This window comes from Vulpes vulpes, chromosome 16 (genome assembly GCF_048418805.1).
Source record: "Vulpes vulpes isolate BD-2025 chromosome 16, VulVul3, whole genome shotgun sequence".
NCBI lineage: Eukaryota > Metazoa > Chordata > Mammalia > Carnivora > Canidae > Vulpes > Vulpes vulpes.
The window spans coordinates 61,042,490-61,066,778 of record NC_132795.1 but is presented as its reverse complement, the minus strand read 5'-3'; the positions used below and the strand labels follow the sequence as shown (position 1 = coordinate 61,066,778).

The 24,289-nt window shown below is 44.8% G+C and overlaps 1 protein-coding gene and 1 pseudogene across 2 annotated transcripts in view; both read right to left on the bottom strand.

Moving 5' to 3' along the window:
* Positions 1–4,496: 4,496 nt before the first annotated feature.
* LOC112929154 (small ribosomal subunit protein eS24 pseudogene) lies at positions 4,497–4,990 on the bottom strand (annotated as a pseudogene).
* An 8,046-nt stretch (positions 4,991–13,036) lies between these two features.
* The window catches only part of NUAK1 (NUAK family kinase 1), a 72,567-nt gene continuing 61,314 nt past the window's right edge, over positions 13,037–24,289 (bottom strand). For both annotated transcript variants that reach the window (XM_072742364.1, XM_072742366.1), the window contains 3 exons: positions 21,542–21,661; positions 19,372–19,504; positions 13,037–17,663 (listed from right to left, as the gene is read on the bottom strand). In XM_072742364.1, the coding sequence (XP_072598465.1) occupies positions 16,510–17,663; positions 19,372–19,504; positions 21,542–21,661 (1,407 nt within the window). In that variant the 3' untranslated portion in view covers positions 13,037–16,509. The remainder of the gene's footprint in view (positions 17,664–19,371; positions 19,505–21,541; positions 21,662–24,289) is intronic.

Genomic DNA, 24,289 nt, shown 5'->3' with positions numbered 1-24,289 from the left:
GACGGTCACCTCTCTTGCCACCAGAGCAAGGCATGCAACCCAGACCCCACCAATCAGACAAATCCATGCTTACCTTTGACCCAGAGGCCAACCCTGCAGGGGTTCTATTCTAGGAAGGGTGGTGGTGGCTCCCTCTAATTTTCAGAGGCAGCCACCGTGACAAATATTCTTATTAGTGACCTGTCCCCAGCATCACCCTATAAGATGTTGGCGGTGCAGGGAGCCATGTCTGTGACCCTTGGGGCTGGCTGGGGATGGGCGGGGGAGGGTCTTCACCTGATAAGTTCTACAGCAGAGTTTTGTTGCTGCACCTGTAGTCTCAAAGTCAGGCCCTCCTAAAATGTCTGTGCTTACTGGATCACCATCAATAATTTCCGTAATAAGAGAACCAGAACTTGCACCTGAAGTGTCTGAAGCTGAAAACTCTGACTGATATAGCCACTGTAATGACAGCCCCCCTTGGACTGTGAACAACCAGGGCAAAGGGCAACTTATCTTCATCACCACCGTACTACTACAAGTTCCTTTTGGCTTTTTATTTCATATTATGCTCAGAAACTGTATCAGAAAAAAAAAAAGAAAGAAAGAAACTGTATCAGTCAAGAATCCTTTGGTTTCAAGTGACAGAAACCCAAATCAAACTAATTAATCAAAAAGAAAAACCAATAACAAAAACCAAGGACTAAGTCTCAAAGTTGTAAAGTCTTGGGTTAGTATTTGCTTTAGGGACAGTTGGACCCAGAAGTTCAAATGAAGCTATAACACACATTTAATTTACTTTCTTATAATTCTGTTTTGTTCTCTCTTGGGCTTCAGTCTCAGGCCTGCTGATAAAACCGCCCACCATTAGTATCTCTGGGTTTACTTCATTCTCATGGCAATTCCAGAAAGAAAAGACAGAAGGAAAAAACCTAATCCCCTCTCCCCCGACATCCACACCTAATCACCCAAATGACACCAATTGGCCATGTTCAGGTTTTGGAGTGAGCCAAGGACCAGTTGTTGAGGCCAGGAGAAAAAGAAATCCAACTAGTTAGGGTGGGTGAAGAGCTCATTCCTACGGGGTAAAAGGTTGTTACAGCAGGTGATGGCCTGCTAGAGCCACCCTGCACGGGGAGGTGTAGGCCCCCAAAAGAAGTGGTGTAGAACCAACAAAGCAGATTTCAACTACCAAACTCAAAGTGCCAGCGTGATTCTAGAAAAGCTGCTAGAATGGAAACTGTAAGGGTTCTCCTTCTAAGATTAATACCTTTCTCTTTCTCCTCTCTCTCTGTTTCTGTCTCTCCCTCTCTCTGTCTCTGTCTCTGTCTCATTTGCCCCATCTTACACATGCAGACAAGGAAGAGGTTTCTTTCTTTTTCTTTTTTAAAGAAATTTAAGCAATTTTTTAAAAAGATTTATTTATTTATTCATGAGAGAGAGAGAGAGAGGCAGAGACATAGGCAGAGAGAGAAGCAAGCTCCTCGCAGGGACCCTGATGTGGAACTCGATCCCCAGACCCGGGATCATGCCCTGAGCCAAAGGCAGACGCTCAACCACTGAGCCACCCAGGGGTCCCAAAGAAGAGGTTTCAAGTAGTCCCTGTGGCACCCACAGGGAAATGCCATGAGGAGCAGTCCCAGTGTTACTCAGGGGATACAGCTGAAGTCTCTGGTTACGTCAAAAGGAAAAGAAAAATACTGAAGTAAAGTATTAGAAGGACCAAATTAGAAGGACCATGATCAGAGGGCAGAGAAAACCTCCTCATTCTCCAATAGGCAATCATCTTCAGGAAGCCTTCAGTAAAAAAAAACAAAACAAAACAAAAAAACTGCCACTTTGACATGAACAAAGCGAGAAGAGGTGAGCTGTCCTGTCCCAGGAAAGGCTGACAGAGAGAAAAACAAAGCTCGTTTCTGGGGTCCCTTCATATCCTCCTCTGATCCAGACACTGAACTCGAGGCCCCACAATGAGCCAAGTATCAGATTCTTGGAAAATCTGCCAGACATTCCTGCCATTGCAGCTTTATTGAATTACTATGGAGTGCAGGCTTAGAAATATAAATCACAGGGAAGCAGGAAGCGCATTTATTTCATTAGCCCATGTAGCCTCCATCTGAGGCCTGCCCGTGCCTCTTCTAGAAACAGCCTTGCAACCTCGCCCTGCACATTCTTCGTGTCTTGTTCTCCAGCAGCAGCAAGCCTGGGGCTAGGCTATCACTTTGTTCCTGCCTCTCCTCTAAAGTGCTTTCTGACCAATTGAGTTGCTCAGATGGAGTACAGAGCCTTAAGATGAGAATATCTTTGTGTCCTTTTGTTTGTCATCTCTTGGTCTCCCAGGCAGTCATTGGCCAGACCTGCTTTTCACTTCTATTCCAATAGACCAGCCACAAAGGGGAAGAACTCGTTCCCAAGATGAGCCACCAACATCTGGAGGACATACAAGAACCCAGACAACCTTTGGCACAAATCATTGTGCTCTGTAGAGGGGCTGCACAAGCAAAATGCTTCATGGATGGCAGGGGTAAGAAAGGCAGAGACAGGTCTAGTCAAAGGGAGCAACTGTGCATGCTGGGATGACAGCGTGACGTTCGGATGGGAAGCCCCGGAGTCAGATGGATTGAGTTCAGATTCGGGCCATGCACTTAGCAGGTGCATGACTTGAGCTCATGATTCCCTCCTCCAAGCTGCCATTTCCTCAGTGGTATTAAGGTTTACTTCCAGGGACTATTGAGAGGTAACCGCAAGAACACAGAGAGTGTGGGGGACCTGTAACCTACAAAAGATCTCTCTCCTTTGTCGCTACTATGACATCCAGACAGAAAAGGGTGAGAGTCAGATACTGAAGCGACTCAGCTTGAAGCAAAATTTCCATCTAGCCTTGCCACCTTTCTTGTGAGAATGCCGGTGCCTTCACATCCTGTCCTGTTTCCTGAAGGGCCTGTGTTGTTCTCCATTCCTGCTCCCCAGTGAGCACTTAATAAATAAATCTCTCCTGAAACGTTAATGGCTGCCTAAGGTTTAGCTGACAATGACTTCATGTGTGATTCCTCCCAGGTTTGCTGGCATTTATTCTGATAGGACAAAAGGCCTAACTTCTCTCTTAACCACTCAGAAGCTCCCCCGGAGTCTAGGGAGACATCCCTAAAATGTCACCATCTGGGCCCTTCTCACATGATCATCACATTGACGGTTTGGGAGAGCGAGCAAGGAGAGGGAAAGGATAGCAAAAGAAAGTCTTCAGGAGTTCCTTCTGTCCTCCCAATGTGAACAGATGCCTAATGCCTGGAACACATTAGGTGTTCCATAAATAAGTTTGAATGGATGGATAAATGACAGAATTACTGAATGAGTCAGCAAATAAATGAAGATCTGTCCAATACTTTCTCCACTCACTCACAAGGAAAAAAAGAAATGAAAGTTCACTTTGGCAGAGCACCTCTGCAAAGTAGCCCAACTATCACAGTGAACTCCTCTCAGCTAATCCTTTTTACTGAAATTGCCAGCAAGCAGAATAGCAATTTGGCTTTTCACAGATAGGATTTTTACCTGACATCTTTCTGGAATGTGAGATTTAAAAGAAGCTGGGGAGTGGGGTGGGAAGAAAACAGGCTCTTAAGAATGAAAAGCATAGGCTTTGATACCCATCTCTGTGATTGGACAAAAATGGCTTAATTCCAACTTTTACTTCTATCCATGAAGGAGGGACTCCCATGAAAAACTCCTTGCCCCATTGTTAGAACAAAATACAAGACATAGCAGATTATATTCAACAATTGCTGTTTTAGGTGAAAAGCAATATAGAACTATGATCATTAGTAGAAAGGAAAAATAAGGTAAACCTTCTAATTGCATCAGCTTAACCTGGGGGGAGTTTCTGGTGAAAATCTTTTCACCAGAAGGAGGAACCCAAACAGAGACCAACGGCAGCTAGATTTGGGGGCATAGAACACTGGAAAGGAAGATACTACATAATCAAAGAGCTCCAGAAATCTGCATAGGGTCACTCTGAGCCTCTAGCTAAATACTAATCTGCTCATGTATAGGGAGAAAGCCCATGAAGCTGGGCAAAGAAAAAGAACAGGAAAAAACAAAGACAATGACTGGGGAGCTGCAAACTGAACAATTCTCAGAGTTCACCTATGGCTGGAAATATTCAAGTTCCCACTAGCCAAAGTACAGAAACATTGCTGAATGCATATGTATACCAAATGGAATTTTTAGGGGCGAAAAACACAAAATCTGAATACAATTTTACTGGACAGAATTAAGAGCATATTAAACACTACCAAAGAAAAGATTAATGAATTTGAAGACATACCAAAGAAAAAATCCAAAACAAAGCACAAAGAGAAAAAAAGATTGAAAAGTGTCAACAGTCTTATTGTCAAAAATGTCCACAATCTCAAGGGGCATAACACATATGTAACTGGAGTTCCAGAAGGAAAAGGAGAGAAAATATTAAAATACACAATGGCAATTTTAAAAATCCAAGTTTTTTGTTTGTTTGTTTGTTTTAACGTTCTTAGTTTATTAATCCTCTCATGAAAAATCTGCACAATCACCACAGATAAAGCCACTGCAGAAGCTTTATTCCTTCTGTTGTCCAATCTCCAGCTCACTTTTTGCCAGCACCAACGTTGGCTTTTGCAGTCCCCCTGACTTTCTTCATTCTGTTTTTGTGTTCTTTGTGCTGTTTTCTTGAAGTCTTTTTCTTCTCATATAGGCCATGTCTTGCAAGTCTATGTTTGGGTTCATTTTTCTTTGCATAATCCAAGGAATCATGAATCATGCCAAAGCCAGTTGTCTTGCCACCACCAAAATGGGTTCTGAATCCAAATACAAATATGACATCTGGTGTGGTCTTGTACATTTTGGCTAGTTTTTCCCGAATTTCTGTCTTAGGTACTGTTGCCTTCCCAGGGTGAAGAACATCAATGACCATCTGTTTCCACTGCAGCAGTTGGTTGGTCATGAACTTCCTGGTCCAGATAGTTACTGTGTCATTCATGATGGTGGCCCAGTTTCAAGCAGCTGGGGAGGAAAAGACTAAAAATCCAAGTTTTGATGGAATCTATAAAATTATAGATATAAGAAGGCCAATGAACCCAAAAAGGATAAACACATAAAAAAAGTATCAAGAGAAATCATAATCAGATTGCCAAAGGGTAAAATGATAAGCAGAAAATATTAGATGTTGCACAGAGAAAAAGAATGAGAACAAAGAGAAAAATTATCATGGACTTCTAATCAGAAATTATGCAACCAGAAGATAGTAGAGTGGTAACTTCAAGGAATAAGAGATAAAAGCTATCACCTAAAATGTTACAACCAGAGAAAATATCTTTCCAAAATAAAGTTGAAACAAAGCTTTTTATTTCAAACAAACAAAAGCTGAAAAGAAGTTGTCGCCAGCTGACCTTTACTACAAGAAATGTCCATGAAAGTTCTCCATGAAGTAGAAGATTGATACCAAAAGGCAGCTTGGAACACTTCTCTGTGAATGAAAGATATTGTCTGGTTTTTAATTTTTAAAAGATCATCTTAAGGTCATTTAAAACAAAAACAATAATAATGTATAGTCTTCTCAACATATTGCACTCCAACAACTGAAGATCTATATGCAAAAAAAAAAAAAGAAAAAGAAACTCAATACCATTTCCACATGATAAAAAAAATTACCTCAAAATGCATCATACACCTAAGTGTAAAAAATTAAATATAAATCTACTAAAAGAAAACAGAGAAAATCAGTACAACATTGGCATAAGCAAGTTTCTTAGGACATGAAAAGCACAAACTATTAATATTTTATGAAATGGATTTTGTCAGGGTTCAAAACATCTGCTTTTCAACCTACTCTGTTAAGAAATAAAAAAGGCAAACCCACAGAATGAGAAACAATATTTGCAAATATATATCTCACAAAAGCTTGTGTCTAGTATATATAAAGAACTCTCACAACTCAATATGAAGATGATCAGCCCAATTTCTAAAATGGGCAAAATAGGGTAGCTCAGTCATTTAAGCTTCTGCCTTTGGCTCAGGTCATGATTTCAGGGTTCTGGGATTGAGCCCTAGGACCCTGAGGGTCTCCCTTTTTCTCTGCCCCTCCACCTGCTTGTGTTCTCTCTCTCTCTCTCAAATAAATAAATAAATAAAATATTTTTTAAAAAATAAAATAAAATGAGGGAAAATATTGGGGAGACACTTTGCAAAAGAAGATATTCAGCTCAGAAGCACATGTAAAGATAGAGATGCTTAATATCATTAGCCATCAGGGAAATTCACATTAAAACTATAATTAAATTCTCCATACCCACTAAAATGACTAAAATTTAAAAGACCAAAAATGTCAAGTGTTAGAATGGGTATGAAGCAATTGGAGCTCTCTTTTTTTAAAAAAAATTATTTATTCATGAAAGACACACAGAGAGAGAGGCAGGAACACAGGCAGAGGGAGAAGCAGGCTCCATGCGGGGAGCCCGACGCGGGACTCGATCCCGAGTCTCCAGGATCATGCCCTGGGCTGAAGGCGGCGCTAAACCGCTGAGCCACCCAATTGGAACTCTCTTATGTATGTTTTTGGTAATAATGTCAAATGGTACAACCACTATGGAAAACTCTGGTTCTTTTAAAGTTAAGGATGCATGTACCATATAATCCAACAATTCTGCTCCTAGGTGTTTACTGAAAAAGATGCTAACATATGTCCACATAAGGATTTTTACACAAATGTTGAAAGAAGCTTTATTATAATAACAAGTTGTAGTATGTTCATACAATGGAACACTGCCTAGCAATAAAAAGGAGTGAACTACAACTACTTGCAACCAGACGGATAGATCTGAAAAGTACTGTGCTGAATTAAAGAAGCTGGACACAAAAGAGTACGTGCCATATGCTTTCATTTATATGAAATGGTGTCAGAAGGCAGGTTGGTAGTTTAGTGGAGACTAAAGGTAAGGAGGGAGGACAGACTGGAAAAAAGCACTAGAAAGACTTTGGGATGGCGAAAATGTTCTATATGTTCACTGTGGTGGTGGTCACAGGCACATGTGTATTTTTCAAAACTCCTCAAAACTAAACTCTGTATGTTTTATTGTATGTAAATTATATCTCAATAAAGTTTATTTTTAAAAAGACGCCTTTTTCATACTTATATGGATAATGGGATAATAATAGCCTCTAGCCCTCTAGGTTGTGGTGATGAAGAGAGAGGGGAAAGGCATGCAAAATACAGTAAATGCCAGGATAGAAAGTGAGTTTTTTTCCCTACAAAAGTTTGCTCAGAAAAGAGATGATTGCCTATCGTGCTGTTCACCTGGCATTTCCACTTTCCCAGAATAGGATTGCATTTGTCTGTCCCCTCTTCAAAGATAGGATACATCTACGTGACGTGAGCTATCCACTGATGGGTGAACCCCACACCACGTATCACTTCCAGTGGAAACATGAAGAGCCAGGATGCATTTCCCCACACTCCCTTTCCACTGGCGCACTAGACATAGAAGCACATGTCCAGATGCGCTCTCATTAGCTCCAACTCAGCCTCAGGGGCAGCATCATCCCACAATTCGAGATCCCAAAAGGATCTGAGCATGTGATTATGAGTTGTTTTCTCTGAAAAGGGGAGTCGATGTTTCCCAAGCATCCATGACTCTTTACTTTGTCACCATGGTGCTCAGCTTTACATGTTTATGAGAAGCCAGTCGAAGCCGCTTCCACTGCCAGGAACCATCTGTACTTCATAGGGACTGAACCCACAAGCATGGCCTCTTAGGAGCTGACCAGCAGGCCTGGTTCAGAGGTCTACATCTGCCTTTCTGCTCTCTACACATATCCTTCTGTCTGGGTTCCAAAGCCTCATGGCTGAAGCTTCTGGAATGCCCCAGGCACTGCCACATCAGATGTTTCTCAGCTTCGGTGATTCACAAATTCCTATTTGAAGGACCTTCCCGGGACAGCTATATTTTTGGAGCCCCTTTTCTCCAGCTGCCTCCAAAATAAGCTCTTCTCCACCCTCAGTTTCAGCTGATGGTGAGATGTCTGATTTGAGGCCATGCCTGTATCATCACCCTGCTCTGGGCTTTGAAGATGTGGTGATGCTCTATTTTATGTGATGGAAGTTGTTGCAATGCCGGATGCCAGACAGGTCTGTGCCACTAGCCTGGCATCCTGTTTTTCCATATGGCTCCAAAGCAGTTGCTTTGAGCTCTCAGTCCCCAGAAGTGGGGCTCCCCTGAGGTATATCAGCACAAGAAAGAGCATGTAGAGCACAGTTGGGTGTGTATGAGTACACAGCTTTGGACAGAAGAAACCCAGCCACTGAAGGCCTACTGCACCCTCTACTGAGTTCGGAGCCACATCATGTGCTCAGGATGGAGAAAGGCTACTCCTCCATCTCATTTCACTCTAAGGGAGTTAAGAAACCCAAACCAATTCTATTAATTTTATCTTCTGAGACTGAATCTCCTAGAACCTGACACCATATTTCTTGGACAGTGCACTGACTGGGGCCAATGTCATCATTCCTGATGGTGTCCATTTAGTTTCTGCAGGAAAATGCCATTTACGTGGACAAGGATGGTGACAAGATGGAGCTTATGATCAAGATGTCTAACTTGAGGAAGGATCATCCTGGGGGTACAATGGAACAGATAAGAGCTTGGGCTCAGAAGCTGGTCAGCCAGGCTTGTGTTTGAATCCAGCTCCACATTTAATAGTTGGGTGACTTCGGCAAGACACTGCACATTTCCAACATTGTTTCCTCACCTGTACAAATGGAGATAAGGGTATATCAAAACATTAAAGGAGCATTAACAGAGATGATGCAGGGTCACCCGGATGGCTCGGCCAGTTAAGTGTCTGCCTTGAGCTCAGGTCATGATCCTGGAGTCCCAGAATTGAGACCGAAGTCAGGGTCCCTGCTCAGCGGGGAGCAGGCTTCTCCCTCTTCCCCTACCCCTCTCCCTGATCCTGCACTCTCTCTCTCTCTCTCTCTCTCTCTCTCTCAAGAAATAAAATCTTTAAAAAGAGAGACATGATGCCTACAAAGGGTAAGCACACTGTCTGCATGCAGCTCAGTAAATACTCAGTTAATATTTATTGATATTATGCTGGTCTTCCCTGTGGGAAGCAGACACAGGCTGACAGAGCCATCGTTATGTGTCCATCTGACTCCATTATATTTTCCACTTTTTAATTACTACAGACTTGAAAGCTACCCAGGAAGTTAGCTTGGGGTCAGGTGACTGAGTAATGGCCATGGGAGGAGGGTACACGTGATGTACCCACATTTGGGCTTGACCCTTAAATGGTCTTCACTTGTACTCTTTCTATCCCTCATTTGCACAGCAAGAAAGGAGGACCCCAAAGATGGCAGCTCCACAGGATGGAGAAACTCAGAGCTCTGTGTGGCTGTGCAAAGACATGACAGAGAGTTGCCCAACACATACTGGACCTGGTAATAGTAAGAAATAATCATTTATCATTTGAGTCACTGACATTCCAGGGCTTGTTACTTTAGAATAATATAGCCTCTCCAGATTAATTCACAAATGAAAACTGGCATAGGGAGTGGATGGGGAAACTAGTAAGTCAAGACACAACACATAGTCCCCAGTCAGGTAGAGATGAGCACCATTAATTTTTGATCACTAGGACGATAATTGGCGCAATGTTTAAAAATTGATTGCTAATTTCCCCCACAATTCCCTGCTGGAGCTAGACAGTTGTGATAGCATGGGGCAGGTTTTATGACACGAAAACCTTAGTCTGCACTATCTGGTCTCCATAGAGCACCACTGCTGCTCCACTTCCATGCCCCAAGCTTTGCATGATTCTGTGGATTAAAAACATCTTCTCCATAAATTTCAATAAATTGGCAGTGAATTTTTGCTGTGGAAACATATTCTTATTTAAAATTGCTTGCCATGGCATGTATCTCATCTGGGGACCACCTGTCAAAGGAAGCGGCTATATGTAATTAAGGGCACACAAAGTCATAAATGATCATAGCCAGTCCACGTTAGAACTCAGCCACATATGTTTAGCAAAACACCACACTCCCTGGACCATGATTGCCCTATGCCAATGGACCAGAAATTAACCCTATAAAGCTCTGTTTTGAAGACCCTAGGGCCTTTGCATGGACTGTTCCCTTTGCCCGGAATGCTCACTCTTCCAATAGCTAGTTCTTCAAATCTCTGTTCAAATATCATCTCTTCAGAGATGGTTTCCCTGACTACTCTTTCTATAAGAGGTACCTCCTCCTTTAATTTTCTATCTCTGCACCCATTTCCTTCATAGCTCTTATTATAATATGTGATTTTGACTGGTTTTATTTATTATCCATTTTTCCACTAGATCTAAGTAACCATGAAATCCATCTTATTTCTAAAATTCAAGGTATATGAATTAATTAAAACTTTTTCAGTGTTTAAACCAGTTTCTGCTGGATTTTCTCATAACTGATTTGACAGCAAATATCTTCCTAACAAATATATCACCTCTCTATAGTGTTATATTGTTGTCTTTCCTGACACTATCTGTATAAATTAGAAATTTTCTGATGTCAGGGTACCTGAGTGGCTCAGTAAGTTAAGCATCTGACTCTTGATCTCGGCTCAGGTCTTGATCTCAGGGTCATGAATCCAAGCCCTGTGTTGGGTTCTATGCTGGGCATGGAGCCTATCTTAAAAAAAAAAAAAAAAACTATCTATCTATCTATCTATCTATCTATCATCTATCTATCTATCTATTCATCTATCTATCTATATCTTCTATGTGTCAAGCCCTGTACTAGGTATCTTATTTTATTTAATTTTCACAATAACTCTGAAAGTGATGGATTATTTAATGCCATTTTATAGATGAGATATTGAGACCCAAAGGTGTAACTTTGTTTCATTAACTCTGTGTCCCTTCTTTTGGGGGAGCTGCCCTCCCCTGACCTCATGTGGTTCTGAAGGAGCTGTCATTCAAGAATACCACAAGGGTGGGCACATGATCCAGGCGGGCCAATCAGAGCATCTCTCCATCTAGACCCTAGAAGGGGACAAGAGGGAGACACCTGACCCCAGCAAAGACAATCACACTCCTTCCTTGGCTCATAAATGCTAGAATAGTAAGCATCTCTCCTGACTCTGGGATCACACACTAAGAGTACCTCATAACACTGCCACTACCAGGAGGTAATTTGCTGCCATGTGGAGAGAGCCTGCCCAGGAATGAAACCCACATCCAGGGAGAGTGAGTGAAAAAGAGGCCGATGGCATCTCTTGAACCCCTGGATCTAGCTGTGCCTGAGACATACTCCTTAGACTTCTCAGCTACACAAAGCAATAAATTTGTCCTATTCCTTAACATGGTCTGAGCTGAGTTTCTGCCACTCTCCATGATAAGAATGAAGTGAGCACCCTATAGAAGCTCCATAAACGTTAGCTTTCTCAATGTTCCTCCTTAAAGTGACCACTTCGCATTAACCTCACCAACCTATCAGTTGCCATGTAAGCCATGCCACTCCAGCCACTCCTGCTTCCTCCCTTACCCTATAGGTCACATTTAGTGCAGTCTCTAGGCCATGCACATGCTATTCCCTCTATGTGGTCACTGAATCCTGTCTTAATTTTCCCCTTTGTTCCTTTAATAGTGGCAGGAACCACCACAAGAATTAACAACCAGGATGATTGCCTTGAAACGTCCTATTTTAAGAAGCAGTGAATGTTGCCCTGTGACGAAAGGACTATGGTTTTCTGTGCATAGTGAGTTTTACACTCAAGGCAACTTCTCAGAAATTTTCATTCCTTCTTCGCGGACCCATTAAAGTTGGGTAAATTCATATACCCACCAGATAAATGAGAAAACAGAGGCACAGAGACTCGAAGCAGTTTGTTTCATAGCAATCAGCAAGTCCAAATCAGAATGGGGATTCTTCCCACCGCAACCCAGCTGGAGACCAGCACAGACATGTCCTAATTTGGCAGCCCGCGTCACAAACATCCATTCCCCAAACTTCTACCATACCAGATACCTGGTCATTTCAATCAATTAAGCTCCCTCAAATTGGCTTGCCAGATAAAATACAGGAGGCCCAGTTAAATTTGAATTTCAGATAAAAATTTTTTTTAGTATAAGCATAACCCCAAATTGCATGGGACATACTTATACTAAAAAACTATCCATCGCTTAACTGGAGGTCCTGTGGCCTTATTTCCTAAATGTGACAAGCTCTATCAGATGATCTCCCAGTAGACCAGACAAGAGATTCAAATCACAATTTCTTTGGAAAGTCAGACTTTTCTTGCATGGATCCTGAAACACAGCTATTCAGCAGAAGCATGACTCTAATGTTTGATACTAGGGTACGGTTTGATGTCATTTGCTATTGAGACAGGGAATCCAGTCTTACACTATTATTTATTCCTCTTTCTAAGAGCTTCCTGGAGGGTCTGTTTGAGATAGGAATAATGCTAAAATGGGACTCAAGATGCCATTTTATCAGAGGCAGAGCAGTGGCCTTCCCCACGGAGAAATATGGCCCATTGATCTTGAACTCTGAGCCATCAGACTAGCAGTCTGGCTGCCCTGGGAACAGAGGGGGCTGCCCAAGAAGGAAAAGGTAGAGGAAGCTGAACCATGAAGGGAAAGCATGACTGGTGTTAACCTCCGATGCTGTCTCTAGTCCAGATTGAAGGAACCCAGTCAATAGTGTCTTCTGAAACCCAGAACTAAGAACATGTCAATCTGGGAGCTATGAGGTAAACCAAGGTGGGTCATAAAATCAGGGATAAATTGAGGCTGCCAAAGGAGGAGAAGGATAAAGCTGTTGTGCAAAGAGGAGCAGAAAAAAAGGGTCTGTAGTTCTGTTGGCTCCTCCTCCTCCAGTTTGGGTTCCAGCTGCATGGCCAGCTACATTTCCCTTTTCAGAAACTTCAAATAAATTCCCATTTTGTGCTGAAGCTAGCTTGGGTGGGTTTCTGTTACTTATGGCCATTCTGTCACTTAACTTAATTAACGAAGAGGAAAACAACCAAATAAAGACACAAGGTCCCGCTTCAGTTCATTGCAATTTATTTAATTTAAAAATAAAAATGGAAACAAAACAACAACAAAAAAAGAAAAACAAAACAAAAATCAGTTTCCAATGAAAATACAAACACTTTGGGTGGTTATCCAGCTTTTCCCCCCCGTCGGCTGTTCTGGGCTCAAACCAATCAAATGACCGAAAACCAATTTTGACCAGAGCCATAAAGCATGTTGCACCAATTAAATTACACCAATATATTATTATAATACCTTTGAAATGCCTTTCAGACCAATAAATAAAAAAAGACAAATTCAAATAAAAAAGTCAACTTTTTATTACCAAAAAAAAATAGAAATTAAATAAAAGTCACAACACGGATTTAAAAAAAAAAAATGTGCAGTCAAGTTTCTCTCCCTCTCTCTCTCTCTCTTTTTTTTTTTTCTTCTAGGAATGATACCATGCCAGTAAATCCCTACAGAACATTTCCAGTTTGGCAATAAGCAGTCGATCATTCACATTTGTACTCAAGACCAGGCCATGGCGACATTCCCCTAAATTTCCCCCCCTGAAAAGCACTCCCCATCATCTGAAGAAGCAGCACCTTTTAACAGGGATGGAAAGTCAGGGAGCACTTAGATTTTTCATTTCACCCAGGGTCTTGAAGCACGTCCTGAAAACTGATCATGCCTTAAAATTTACCAGTACAAAAGAAGTATAGTTCTACTCCTTTGGCAGATCTGTAAACTAAGACACAGAGAGGCCCATGGAGGCCAGGAAAGGACCAGGAGAGCTAATGTGGAATCTCCTGCTTGGTCCACCGGGTCATAAGAGTGTCTCTCACTTGTAATTCCATGGAAATGAATTAAGCATGACTTTCTTGGTTGGGGATTGGCTGGTAGGGATGATAGGACTTAATCACGAAGCAGGGAAGCTGCATGTCAGGGCTTTTCTCTCTATTCCAGGTTTTTCCTTAAAAGGACAAAGTCCACATGGCATCTAGAATTGGAGGATGTTAGCAGAATGTCAGAACCAGGCAGGGCCTGAGAGACGAGCTAGTCCACCCCTCTAGCCCTCAATAAAGGGAAACCTAAGGCTCCAAGATACTGCAGGTGCCTCAGACCAGCAGCTGGTTAGCAGCGCACCAGGATTCAACTCAGAACTTCTGCCTCGAAGTGGAAGACGGTCTTTGCCACAGTCCACTGTCTGGGTTTATTGACAAAAGAGAACATGCATGTGTGGGGTTTTCTGTGGAGGGGAAGATGAGAAGTAGAGTGATTTTCCTTAAGTGTCATTTTAGAAGGAAGGCAAGTATTAAACAGATAGGATCACTTGGCAAAAGGAAAAAAAAACACATCAACCAGTAGGTTGGTGTTATACCTTAGGCATATGCACAGCTACCAACTAGGCCAGCTACCACACATGAGGGACCAGCAGTGTGGCAGGACAGTCTGTCCAGAACAAATTACATAAAAATGAGACAAGGCATGGGGAGCCCAGAGGTTGTGAGATGCCCCCCCACCATGCACCCACATATTCCCCACACATAATTTGCTATCTAGATATATTTTCCCTTTGAACCTATACTGGAGCTCAGGAAGAAGGTGGAATTGAAAGAAAACAGAGAAGCTTCCCATAACACACCGCGCAGCTCAACCTGAAAAAATGCACAAGCCACATCCCCAGAGCTGGTGGCAAGGGGGAGAAATGGAGCCACCTCCTTAAGGAAAGGGCAGTTTCACTCCGAGGATTGCCTTCAGGTGAATTCTTTCGCATCTCCCTATAAGCTACTGTCTGTTGGTTTACCCCAAAATACCCCCCAAAACTAGTCTTCCTTATCTATCTTTGTGGCTACCAGAGGTTGACCATCTTGAAACAAGGCTTTCAATTTGCCCAGGCCAGTAGGCTCTGAAGTCATCCCAAATTCCCCAATGAGATCATGAATTCTAAACCCAGTATCTGAAGATGTCCCATTGTGGGACTGACATCTTATCACCTATAATCTGGGTGTCTAGAAGTTAAATCCCTAGTTATGTTACTTTTTATGATAAGAAGTCCTGCTATACCTCTTTCCTGCCTACCTCCAGAACCATCTGGATAGCTTCTGAGGAAATGTTCCCTTTTCTGTACATTTCCTCCCAACCCACTCTCCTCTTTCAAACACCTTATTCATTTAAATGGGTGGAACTTTCTTTTCCCCCAAAGCCTAGGACTTCAAACCCATGACAGAAAACCTAGATACAGGGGGAGCACCTTCTGCCTACCTTTCTTTTCCTCATCCAAATATCCCAGCTACCCACTAATTCCCTAGAAGCAAACTCACCTGCCCCTGCAGATTCTACACTTGGTGGATGGGAAACCGTCTGCTGTTAGTAAACAGGGTAAATGGTTGAGCCAGTTACTCTTTTGGAGACTGTGGACAGCATCACATCTGAATCATGCAGGTAAGAACCCAAGAGGCAGCATTCCAGTTAATGATGAGATGTTAAAGAAATCAACAAGTTGCCCCTTTGCTGGTGTGGATCGATTTCCATTCATCTGTGCAGAGACCACAGAGGGTCCCTAGCTCTGTTACACACCAGAGTTTTGACCTCTGATACCACCAGGTTTTTCCCTGTCCATCCTCGGGAGGTTGTGCTGAGGAGCAAGGCAGACATCAGGAAAGAAGAGGCAGACAGCAAGAAGCCCAAAAATCACCATGGGCCAACTCTTAAGTCCTTAGTGGTGTTCAGAGCACTCTCTCTCTGACCCGAGGCCTTGTCTTCCATTCAAGGTAGAGTGGAAAATTAACAAAGGCTGCACTAGGGGCATGAAAGACAAGCATAGATCCCACAGGATGCCTCAACCCAACACTTCCAAGGGCTTGGCCCTATCAAGGATGGCAACCGCATGGCATGAGTGCTACTGCGCCCTTCCTGTGCCCAAGGCAGCCACTGCTATTCAGTCACAGCACTCCTTCCCCCAGTGCTCGGGCCTCTCCCCCAGCACACCCAGCAGCCACTATCAGTCAATCACCCATTCAAGTTCACGTGGCTGAACTCTACTTGCCAACCCCATGCAGTCAGACCAAGCCTGCTAGTGCAAGGAGGGAAGCAGTGAAGTCTGAGCTCACCCAAGGCAGATGGCCCCAGCCTCTCTGTCCCTCCTCCAGAAGCATTTGGACGACTTTTAGGGATCCGTTCCCTTTCCCATATGCTTCCTCCCCATCCTCTTCGTGCTGGCCAACACCACCTCCCCTGGACAGCTGGTCCTCTCGGAGGTGCCACAAAGTAAATGCCAATTAGGACCCCAATTCAGAATGGCAGTTGGCAGGGCTGGCGGAGCGCCCACTTCTCCCTTTTAGGTGCCGGCTCAAGCAGGCAAACTTGGCCGAGCATGACGGCACCGAGCCGTTTCTTCAGTCCACGGTTGCTGCCAGCAAAGAGGTACCCAGCCTGCTCGCACAGGGTCATGGGTCCCGCTCCTCCCCGAGCCCACCCACAACCCAGCCCCGCCCCGGGCAGCTAGTTAAGCTTGTTGCAGATCTCCAGCGCTTTCTTGTAGACCTGAGTCACATCGTCCATGTCCATGAGGAGGGAGAAGCTGCTGTCTCCCAGCCGGTTCCGGTACCGCTTCAGGTACTGGGGTCGCGGCCGGTTCTGGAGCCCCTCGAAGTCCTGGATCTGCAGGAAGTTCTCCGCGGAGACGCAGCTGCGCAGGCGCTGGCGGGCAGGCCGGTTCTCCTGCAAATCCAGCAAGTCCAAGGAGTCGCTGGACAGGACGCTGTCATCGCTGATGACGCTGGAGGGCCGGCTGTAGCTCCGGGAGAGGCCCTCGGGGGGCGCGCCGGGCTCCAGCAAGGATTCCAGTGTGGGCACATCGGGGCTGGCCAGGGCCGGGTCCGTGCTCCCTGCCGAGTACTTGCTGCTGTGTTTCAAGATGCCCTTCCTGCGGCAGGAGAGGCCGAGGACGGGCCCCCGGGCGGGGTCTGGGGGGCTGGGGGAAGGGAGGCCGCTGCCCGGCCCGTCGTGACTGTCCAGCAGCTCCGAGGACTCGCTGCGCTCCGGCGACGAGTAGTAACCCGACTCTCGCTGCTGCGTCTTCTTGAGGATGCCCTTCTTGGGCATGGTGGCCGACTGCTTGGGGCTGAGCTTGCCGGGCACGTCGGCCTCGGGGGAGCTGGGGACAGCCACCCCGGTCCGGCACACGTCGGGCTCTATCTTGAAAGCAGACGGTAAGGCGGGGCTCACCACACCTTCGATGAAGCCCGTGCTGTGGGAGCGATGCTCGCTGTTGCTTCGCTTCTTCAGGATCCCTTTGGGCCTCTTGGAAGTCAGCTTATTCGGGCTCTCCGGCACCGGGTCCTGGCCAGACTGCGCAAAATCATTCTCTTTCTTGGATTTCTTCAGTGACCGCTGGCGCTCCAGCATGACCTCAGAGGCGCCGGGTTTGGCCAGGCCCTTGATTTTGGCATCAGCCTCAGCCTGCAGCCCCGTGGACCGGTGGTGCCAGTCAATGATGCGAGCCAAGAGCGGGGACTCAGAGTTGTGGAGGGCATCGCAGTCACAGACGCTGCTCTTATAACCCCAGTTCACCCACCAGTGGTTGGCAATGTCCTCAATGGTGGCCCGGCGGTCGGGGTTCACCATCAGCATCCACCGAATGAGTCCTCGAGCGTCTGTGGCACGAGAGAAAAAGAATGATGCATCACATGGAAGCCTTTGGCCTTGATGGGGGCTGACACTGCAGGAGTGATATGATATTTCATATGCATATGAAAAAATATATAGGCATATACATATGTATTCTTATGCACAGAATCTGTGTTGTAAATTCTCCTGCTCACTAAAATGTATTCGTAGCCCCAAAACCAATACCCGGCCACTCTCCCTATCATTTGCTTACATTCACAAAGTGGCAAATAATTGGAGTTACCCGCAGCATGTATGCATGTTCCCAGCTGAGGTGAAAGGAAGTGATAGGGCCCTGTCTTCTTGGTTCCACTCTCCTACTGTAAACAAATGTACTTTTCACAGCCTGTCTGGTCCATGTTTTCCACATTTCTGTCCTTTCTGTTGGTGATTTTGCTGTGTAAAATGGCCCCCCAGCATAGTCCTAAAGTGCTATCTCTGGTTCCTGAGTTAAAGAAGGCTGTGATGTGCCTTTCAGAGAAAATGCCTGTGTTAGATAGGCTTCGTTCAGGTAGGAGTCATAGCGCTGTGGGCTGTGAGTTTGATGTGAATGAGTCAACAAGACATTTTAAATGAGGTGTCTTTCAACAGAAATATACATGAAATGAGGTCATATATTGATCAGCTGACACAAATATTGTGACCAGAGACAGAGCCCTGTATTTGCCCTGGGAGCAGTGCTGCTTCGTATTCACTAACTCAGTGTGCATAACAACTTTGCAGGACATAACCACCACAAAGGATGAGAATCACCTGTGTGTGCATCCGCATGTGTAGCATGTCTATATACAAACATCTGTGTTAACTGTTTTCCAAAGAGGGCCACCTGGACATACATGCTCTCCATCCAGTTTCCTATCAAGAGATGGAGCTTATGATCTTGGTTGCTTTGACCCATAGAACATGGCAGGAATGGCATTATCTGGCTGCCCAGCACGTACATTAAGAAGGCTTGGAAGCCTCTTCTTCCTCCACCATAGAGCCCTGAGCTGCCATAGAAGATGTCCAGGACTCCTCCTGGAGAGAGAGGCCTAGAGAGGCACCTCATGGAGAAGGAGCCCACATGGAGGAGCACGGAACAGCTGTCCCACAGCCAGACCCAGCCCAGATGCCATCTGAATGCAACCGTAGGAGAAACACAAGTAAGGCCAGAGGAGCTCTAGCCAACCCAGGGAATGGAGAAATGTGGTACCTAGCTGTTTAAACCACAAGATTTATTCAGGGCGGTGGGCGATAGAGTTGTTATAGCAATAAACAATGCAACAGTGCCCACGTGCCATGCCCCTGGCTGGGAGCTTAGTAGTGAAAAAGAGCAGTTGCCACTCTCATGGCACTGAGTCTAGTGAAGGTGGTTTATACGACCACATGGACTAGGAAGGATTTCATGTGGTATCTCTTCCAGTGGAGAAACTGAATCCAAATGGTAAGGGACTTGCCCGGGTTCACATGGCAAGCAAACAGGACTCCTAGCCTGCCTGTTGTAGAGAACATTTGTCTTTGAAATTCTATTCGGGAAGGTTTTGGCAAAGCACCCTAGCAAGCTAGCTTTGCCAGTAGGCAAAAATCTGGAGAGAAAAAGAAGAGGAAAAGCAGGAGACTCCTTACAGACCTTAAAAGGAAGCAGAACGAACCTGTGAGCTACAGCAGGTAAACCAACCACTCCCACTCAACCTCTGACCCTCTAAGGGCACGCACCTGACGGCTGCGTGGGCTCCCGGTACTCTCCACTGCTGATCTGCCGAATGAGGTTTTTGTGATCAAAACCATCGAAGGGCATTGTTCCATAAACGAGAGTGTAAAGCAACACACCCAGGGCCCAGCTGTCCACCTGGAGCAGAGAGACAGGACACACAGGAGCTCAGAAGCAGGTTCCGGGAGGCCTTCTGGTCCATTAGCATCACAGCCTGTGGGCAGCCACCCCCAACGACGCCAGGAACTGAATTTAGCACCTGGTAGACAGGATCCCAGCACAGCCTGACAACTAATATGTGGTGCAGCTGTGCGCTGCTTCAGTGCCTGACCTTCCCATTTCAGAAACCAAGAATCTCAATCTATAGAAGAACTTTCTTAAAAAGATTATCTTCTTGGATCCTCAGTATGATGTTGTGAAACAGGTAGGGCCTAAATTATTTTCAACCCCATTTGACAGATGGGAATACTGAGGCATAAAAAAGCTAAATGATTTCTCCAGACCCCCTCCTTGCCTCCATGATGGGTGCAAGACTGGGACACGGGGCTCTTCACTCTGCGATTCCAGGCATCAGTTCCTTCTTGCACCTTATTCAAATAGATCCGGGGCTGCAAACCCAAATGCTAACAAGAGCCAGCCGTGCAACAGCCATGAACAAAGCAGGAGAGAATGTGGGATACACCCAGGAGTGCTGGAGACAGAGACAAACTGTAGGATGCGTGGACCCACCTCAAACAGGCAGCCTCGCCTTGGCTAACTGCTGCCACACAGCAACGTAGGCCAGGCCCAGCACTGCCAGATCCTTTTGAGAAGTCAGAAACCAGACTGTTGTATGGTATCTCCTAATTATTAAACGTTTAGTTCATTTGCCTTTAGAAAGACTAATGCGGCCAGATAAAGCAGGCCTGCTGGCCAGATCACAAGCCACCAGCTTAGAACCTCAGGGAGATCATCAAAGATCAAAGAAACATTCATTACCTACGATAAATGTACAATGTCACGTTTCTAGAGTCTTGTAAATTGAATCCAATGCTCCTCCCTTACATTCTTATTTTAGAAAGACTTTCTCTTCACTGCAATTGGTAGAGGCACTTGGCACCCTTCTCTTCACCCTCCAGCCCTGCCTTCAAACACTCTTAGACAGATAAATATTTGGAGGGAAACATTTCAACTCACTGAGCGGCTGCTATTTAAAGGATAAGGAATGGATGAATTTCTCTGTAAAGAGAACCATCCTTTTAAAGAGAATAATCACTCACAACTCACCCATTTTCAAAATAACATTTTCACATACACATCTCTTACAGTGGCCCTGAGAGATTTAGGCATATAAAGAAATGTATTTCTTGTGCACTAGAAGGTGTAATGAAAACTGTATTTCCTTAGAAGAGCCTGGTTTGAGTGTCTGCCTCTTGGTTTCTGCTCAGTCATGATGTCATGGGGTCATGACAAGCCCGTGTTGGGCTCTGCATTCGGCTTGAAGTCTGCTTGGGATTCTCTCTCTCCCTCTCCCTCTGCCCCTCCTGCTCATGCTCACTCTCTCTCTCTCTCTCTCTCTCTCAAATAGATGTATAAGTCTTAAAAAAAAAAACACTCTGTATTCCTTTAATCAAAGGTATATACTATCAAAAATGTATGCAAAAAAATATTTATTGCATAGTTAGGGGTTTGGGGTTTGTTTTTTGGTTTGTTCCAACAGAGAAAAACTGAAAACAATCTGTCTAATTCTAGGGACATGATTAAATTATGGTATTCATACAATAAAATATTATGTCATCATCAGAAACCATGTTTTAGGTAATAACAAATTCCAAAAATGTCACAATATAATTTTAAGCCAATAAAAGGCCACATACACATACGTATACACGTATGTATAATGATTGCAATTTTTTTTAAAATGCAGAGATCAACACTGGAAAAAGGTCTAAAAGAAAAGTCACAAAAATATTACATGGTTATCTCTTGAGGGGAGATTACAGGCTACTTTATTTCTGGGTTTTTCAAATTTTCTTCCAGGTGTCTATATTGTGGCTTTTACAATCATATAATGAAAAGCTTTCTTTGCTTGCTTGCTTTTTTGTTTGTTTGAAGTATTTCTTAGATCCACTTCTTGCCCTCCTTCCTTCCTTTCCTCCTGCACCCCACCCCCATACATAACAGCAATATACTCACCTCTGGCCCCCGGTAAGGTCTCCCATTGACAATCTCAGGAGAAGCGTAGAGTGGGCTCCCACAAAATGTTTGCAAGAACTTGTCCTTCTGGTACAGGTTGGAAAGCCCAAAGTCAGCAATCTACAAAAGAGAAGCAAGACTCAGAGAGGCCCATTAGCGTTCTAGAGTGTGCCCACAGTAGATCATGTGAGCACCCGGGCACCGGGGTGTATGTGCTGGCTGGGTCACCATTTTTCCTCCAGTCTTCAGTCTTTATAAAAGAACTAGTCCACAGGACAGGGCCAGTGACTCCTATCTGCAGTCCTGGGCATGCACAAGGTCAGCCATATCTGTGCAGTACACGCTCTCTTGCTTACTCAAAACTGCTCCTTGCATGGACTTGACTTTCACTTCAGTTTGGACCTGCCCTGAGAAATATCCACACAATCACAGGCTTGGCATTCCTGATGCATACAACAGTGCACAAGTAGTACCATCTGTAGCCCACCTAAAACCACACAGCACCCACAGGGACTTTGAAAAACCCTGAGCAGTGCCAATGATACCACCTATCTTTTCATCCACCCCCACTCTAACCAGAACTCTAGTTTGCCAATGCATGACCCTAGAGGAAGTGGACTCAGAGTCCTGGATTCTGAGTCACCATATACCAGCCCAAACTCTGCTACTAGCCATCTATGTGACAGGGAACAGGCCCCTTAGCTACTCTGAGCCTCAGCATAGCCACCAAAAAATGGAAACCCAGGATCTTTTCCTGTTCTGGATCGCAGGATTATTGTGAGGGAGGTTGGGAGAATCAATCAATCAATCAATCAATCAATCAATCAAGATGAGACCATGAATGTAAACCTTTAAGTCTTCAAATTCCACACAAATGTTCTACCTAACTCTGCTTCTCTTATGCTGCATATCCCTTGGAATCACTCCTCTGTCTCCTGGTTTCTTGAAGCATTTTACTCCTTGTCCTTCATGGCAGCACTCTTCCCTGTGTATGTGTGTGCATAAATATATATAATCACATATATACACATCACATATATATGTTATATATGTCCATATACACATATATAGAATATATAAACATATGTACACATGTATACACATACATGTATACATAAATAATAAATTCTCCTTGCCCATTAGACTCTGAGTCCCATGGGGCAAGTGGCATGTGCCACATTTTCCCTCATCTTTGTGTCATCCACTGCTTAGCACCTGCCCCCCCAATACTTTTCACGTAAATAGGCAAATACTTTGAAAGCACAAGATGGTTAATAGAAAATGCAGAAGAAGGGCAGCCCTGGTGGCTCAGCAGTTTAGTGCCGCCTTCACCCCAGGGTGTGATCCTAGAGACCTGGGATCTAGTCCCACGTTGGGCTCCCTGCATGGAACCTGCTTCTCCCTCTGCCTGTGTCTCTGCCTCTCTCTCTCTGTGTCTCTCATGAAGGAAGGAAGGAAGGAAGGAAGGAAGGAAGGAAGGAAGGAAGGAGAGAGAAAGAAAGAAAGAAAGAAAGAAAGAAAGAAAGAAAGAAGAAAAAGAAAGAAAGAAGAAAGAAAGAAAGAAAGAAAGAAAGAAAGAAAGAAAGAAAGAAAGAAAGAAAGAAAGAAAATACAGAAGAAGAAGAAACTTAGTCACCACGTCTTTACTGAACCACCTCCAAGTATTAGGCACTGCTCTGAGCACTTCACCCTCTCTAATCTAACCCCACCTAAAGCCCATTTACACAACAAAGCGAGTGTACCTCAAGCCACTTAACTGTACAGCTAAAAATGGTTAGGATGGCAAATTTCATGTTACGGCTATTTTGCCACAATGTTTTAAGCCGATCAGGAAAGCGAGGTTTAGGGAGATGTGGTAGCGCATCTCAGGAGAGCTGACTCGGAGGCGACCATGTAAGGCCGGGCCTGCAAAGCTCCCGTGCACCGGGCACACAGCACTGCCCCGGGTGACCTGCAAGCTTCCCTCCAGCCTTCCGAGGAGCCACCAGGCTTCTGCCATTCCCCAAGCTGATTTCCATTTGCGGCTGAGCGATTCACATGCCCAGAGTGCAGCCCAGCCCCAATGGCGCTGAGGCTCTGTTTTGAATGCAGCCCCAGAATAAGCCTATTTTCTAAAAAGTCGCCCCTGAATGAATGAATGGAATGCCATTGAAAGCAGCTGGTGTATAACCGCCCTCAGAAAACGCATTCTCTGGGCTCAGATTGCATTTAATTGCCCTGAATTCCACTTTCTTATCAAGGCCTCTCATTCGCTTGCAGGAAGTTGGTTGGAAGCTTATGAAGTGTGCCCTGTCCATCAGAAAAGGAAGGGAACGGCCACAGCCCCAGAGCATGTCCTGAAGTCCCAGGGCTTCATCCTCGGCAACCGCAGCCAAGGTGACGCCCAGACACTGCACAGTGTGCGTCCCGAGGAAAATAATCCCCTTCCCACCCCTCGATGTCTGCGGCTTCCAAATACACACACACACACACACACACACACACACACACTCATGGGCGCATGCGGATCAACCACCACAGCATGCAGATCCCTGCATGCACACACGCTCACACAGCGGAGTGCTCCCCGTCTGGGCGCCCTCACTCTCCGTGCAGCCGGCCTGAGAAGTGTGTTTATGTTAAGGCCCACTCCCATCCCCACAGACTGATGTTTATCAGCCTCTCCCAGTAAAACTGTCATTGCGGCTGACAGAAGATTAATAGAAATGTAGATTAGTTCGTGTTCTTGGCACTTCAACGGAAAAGAAA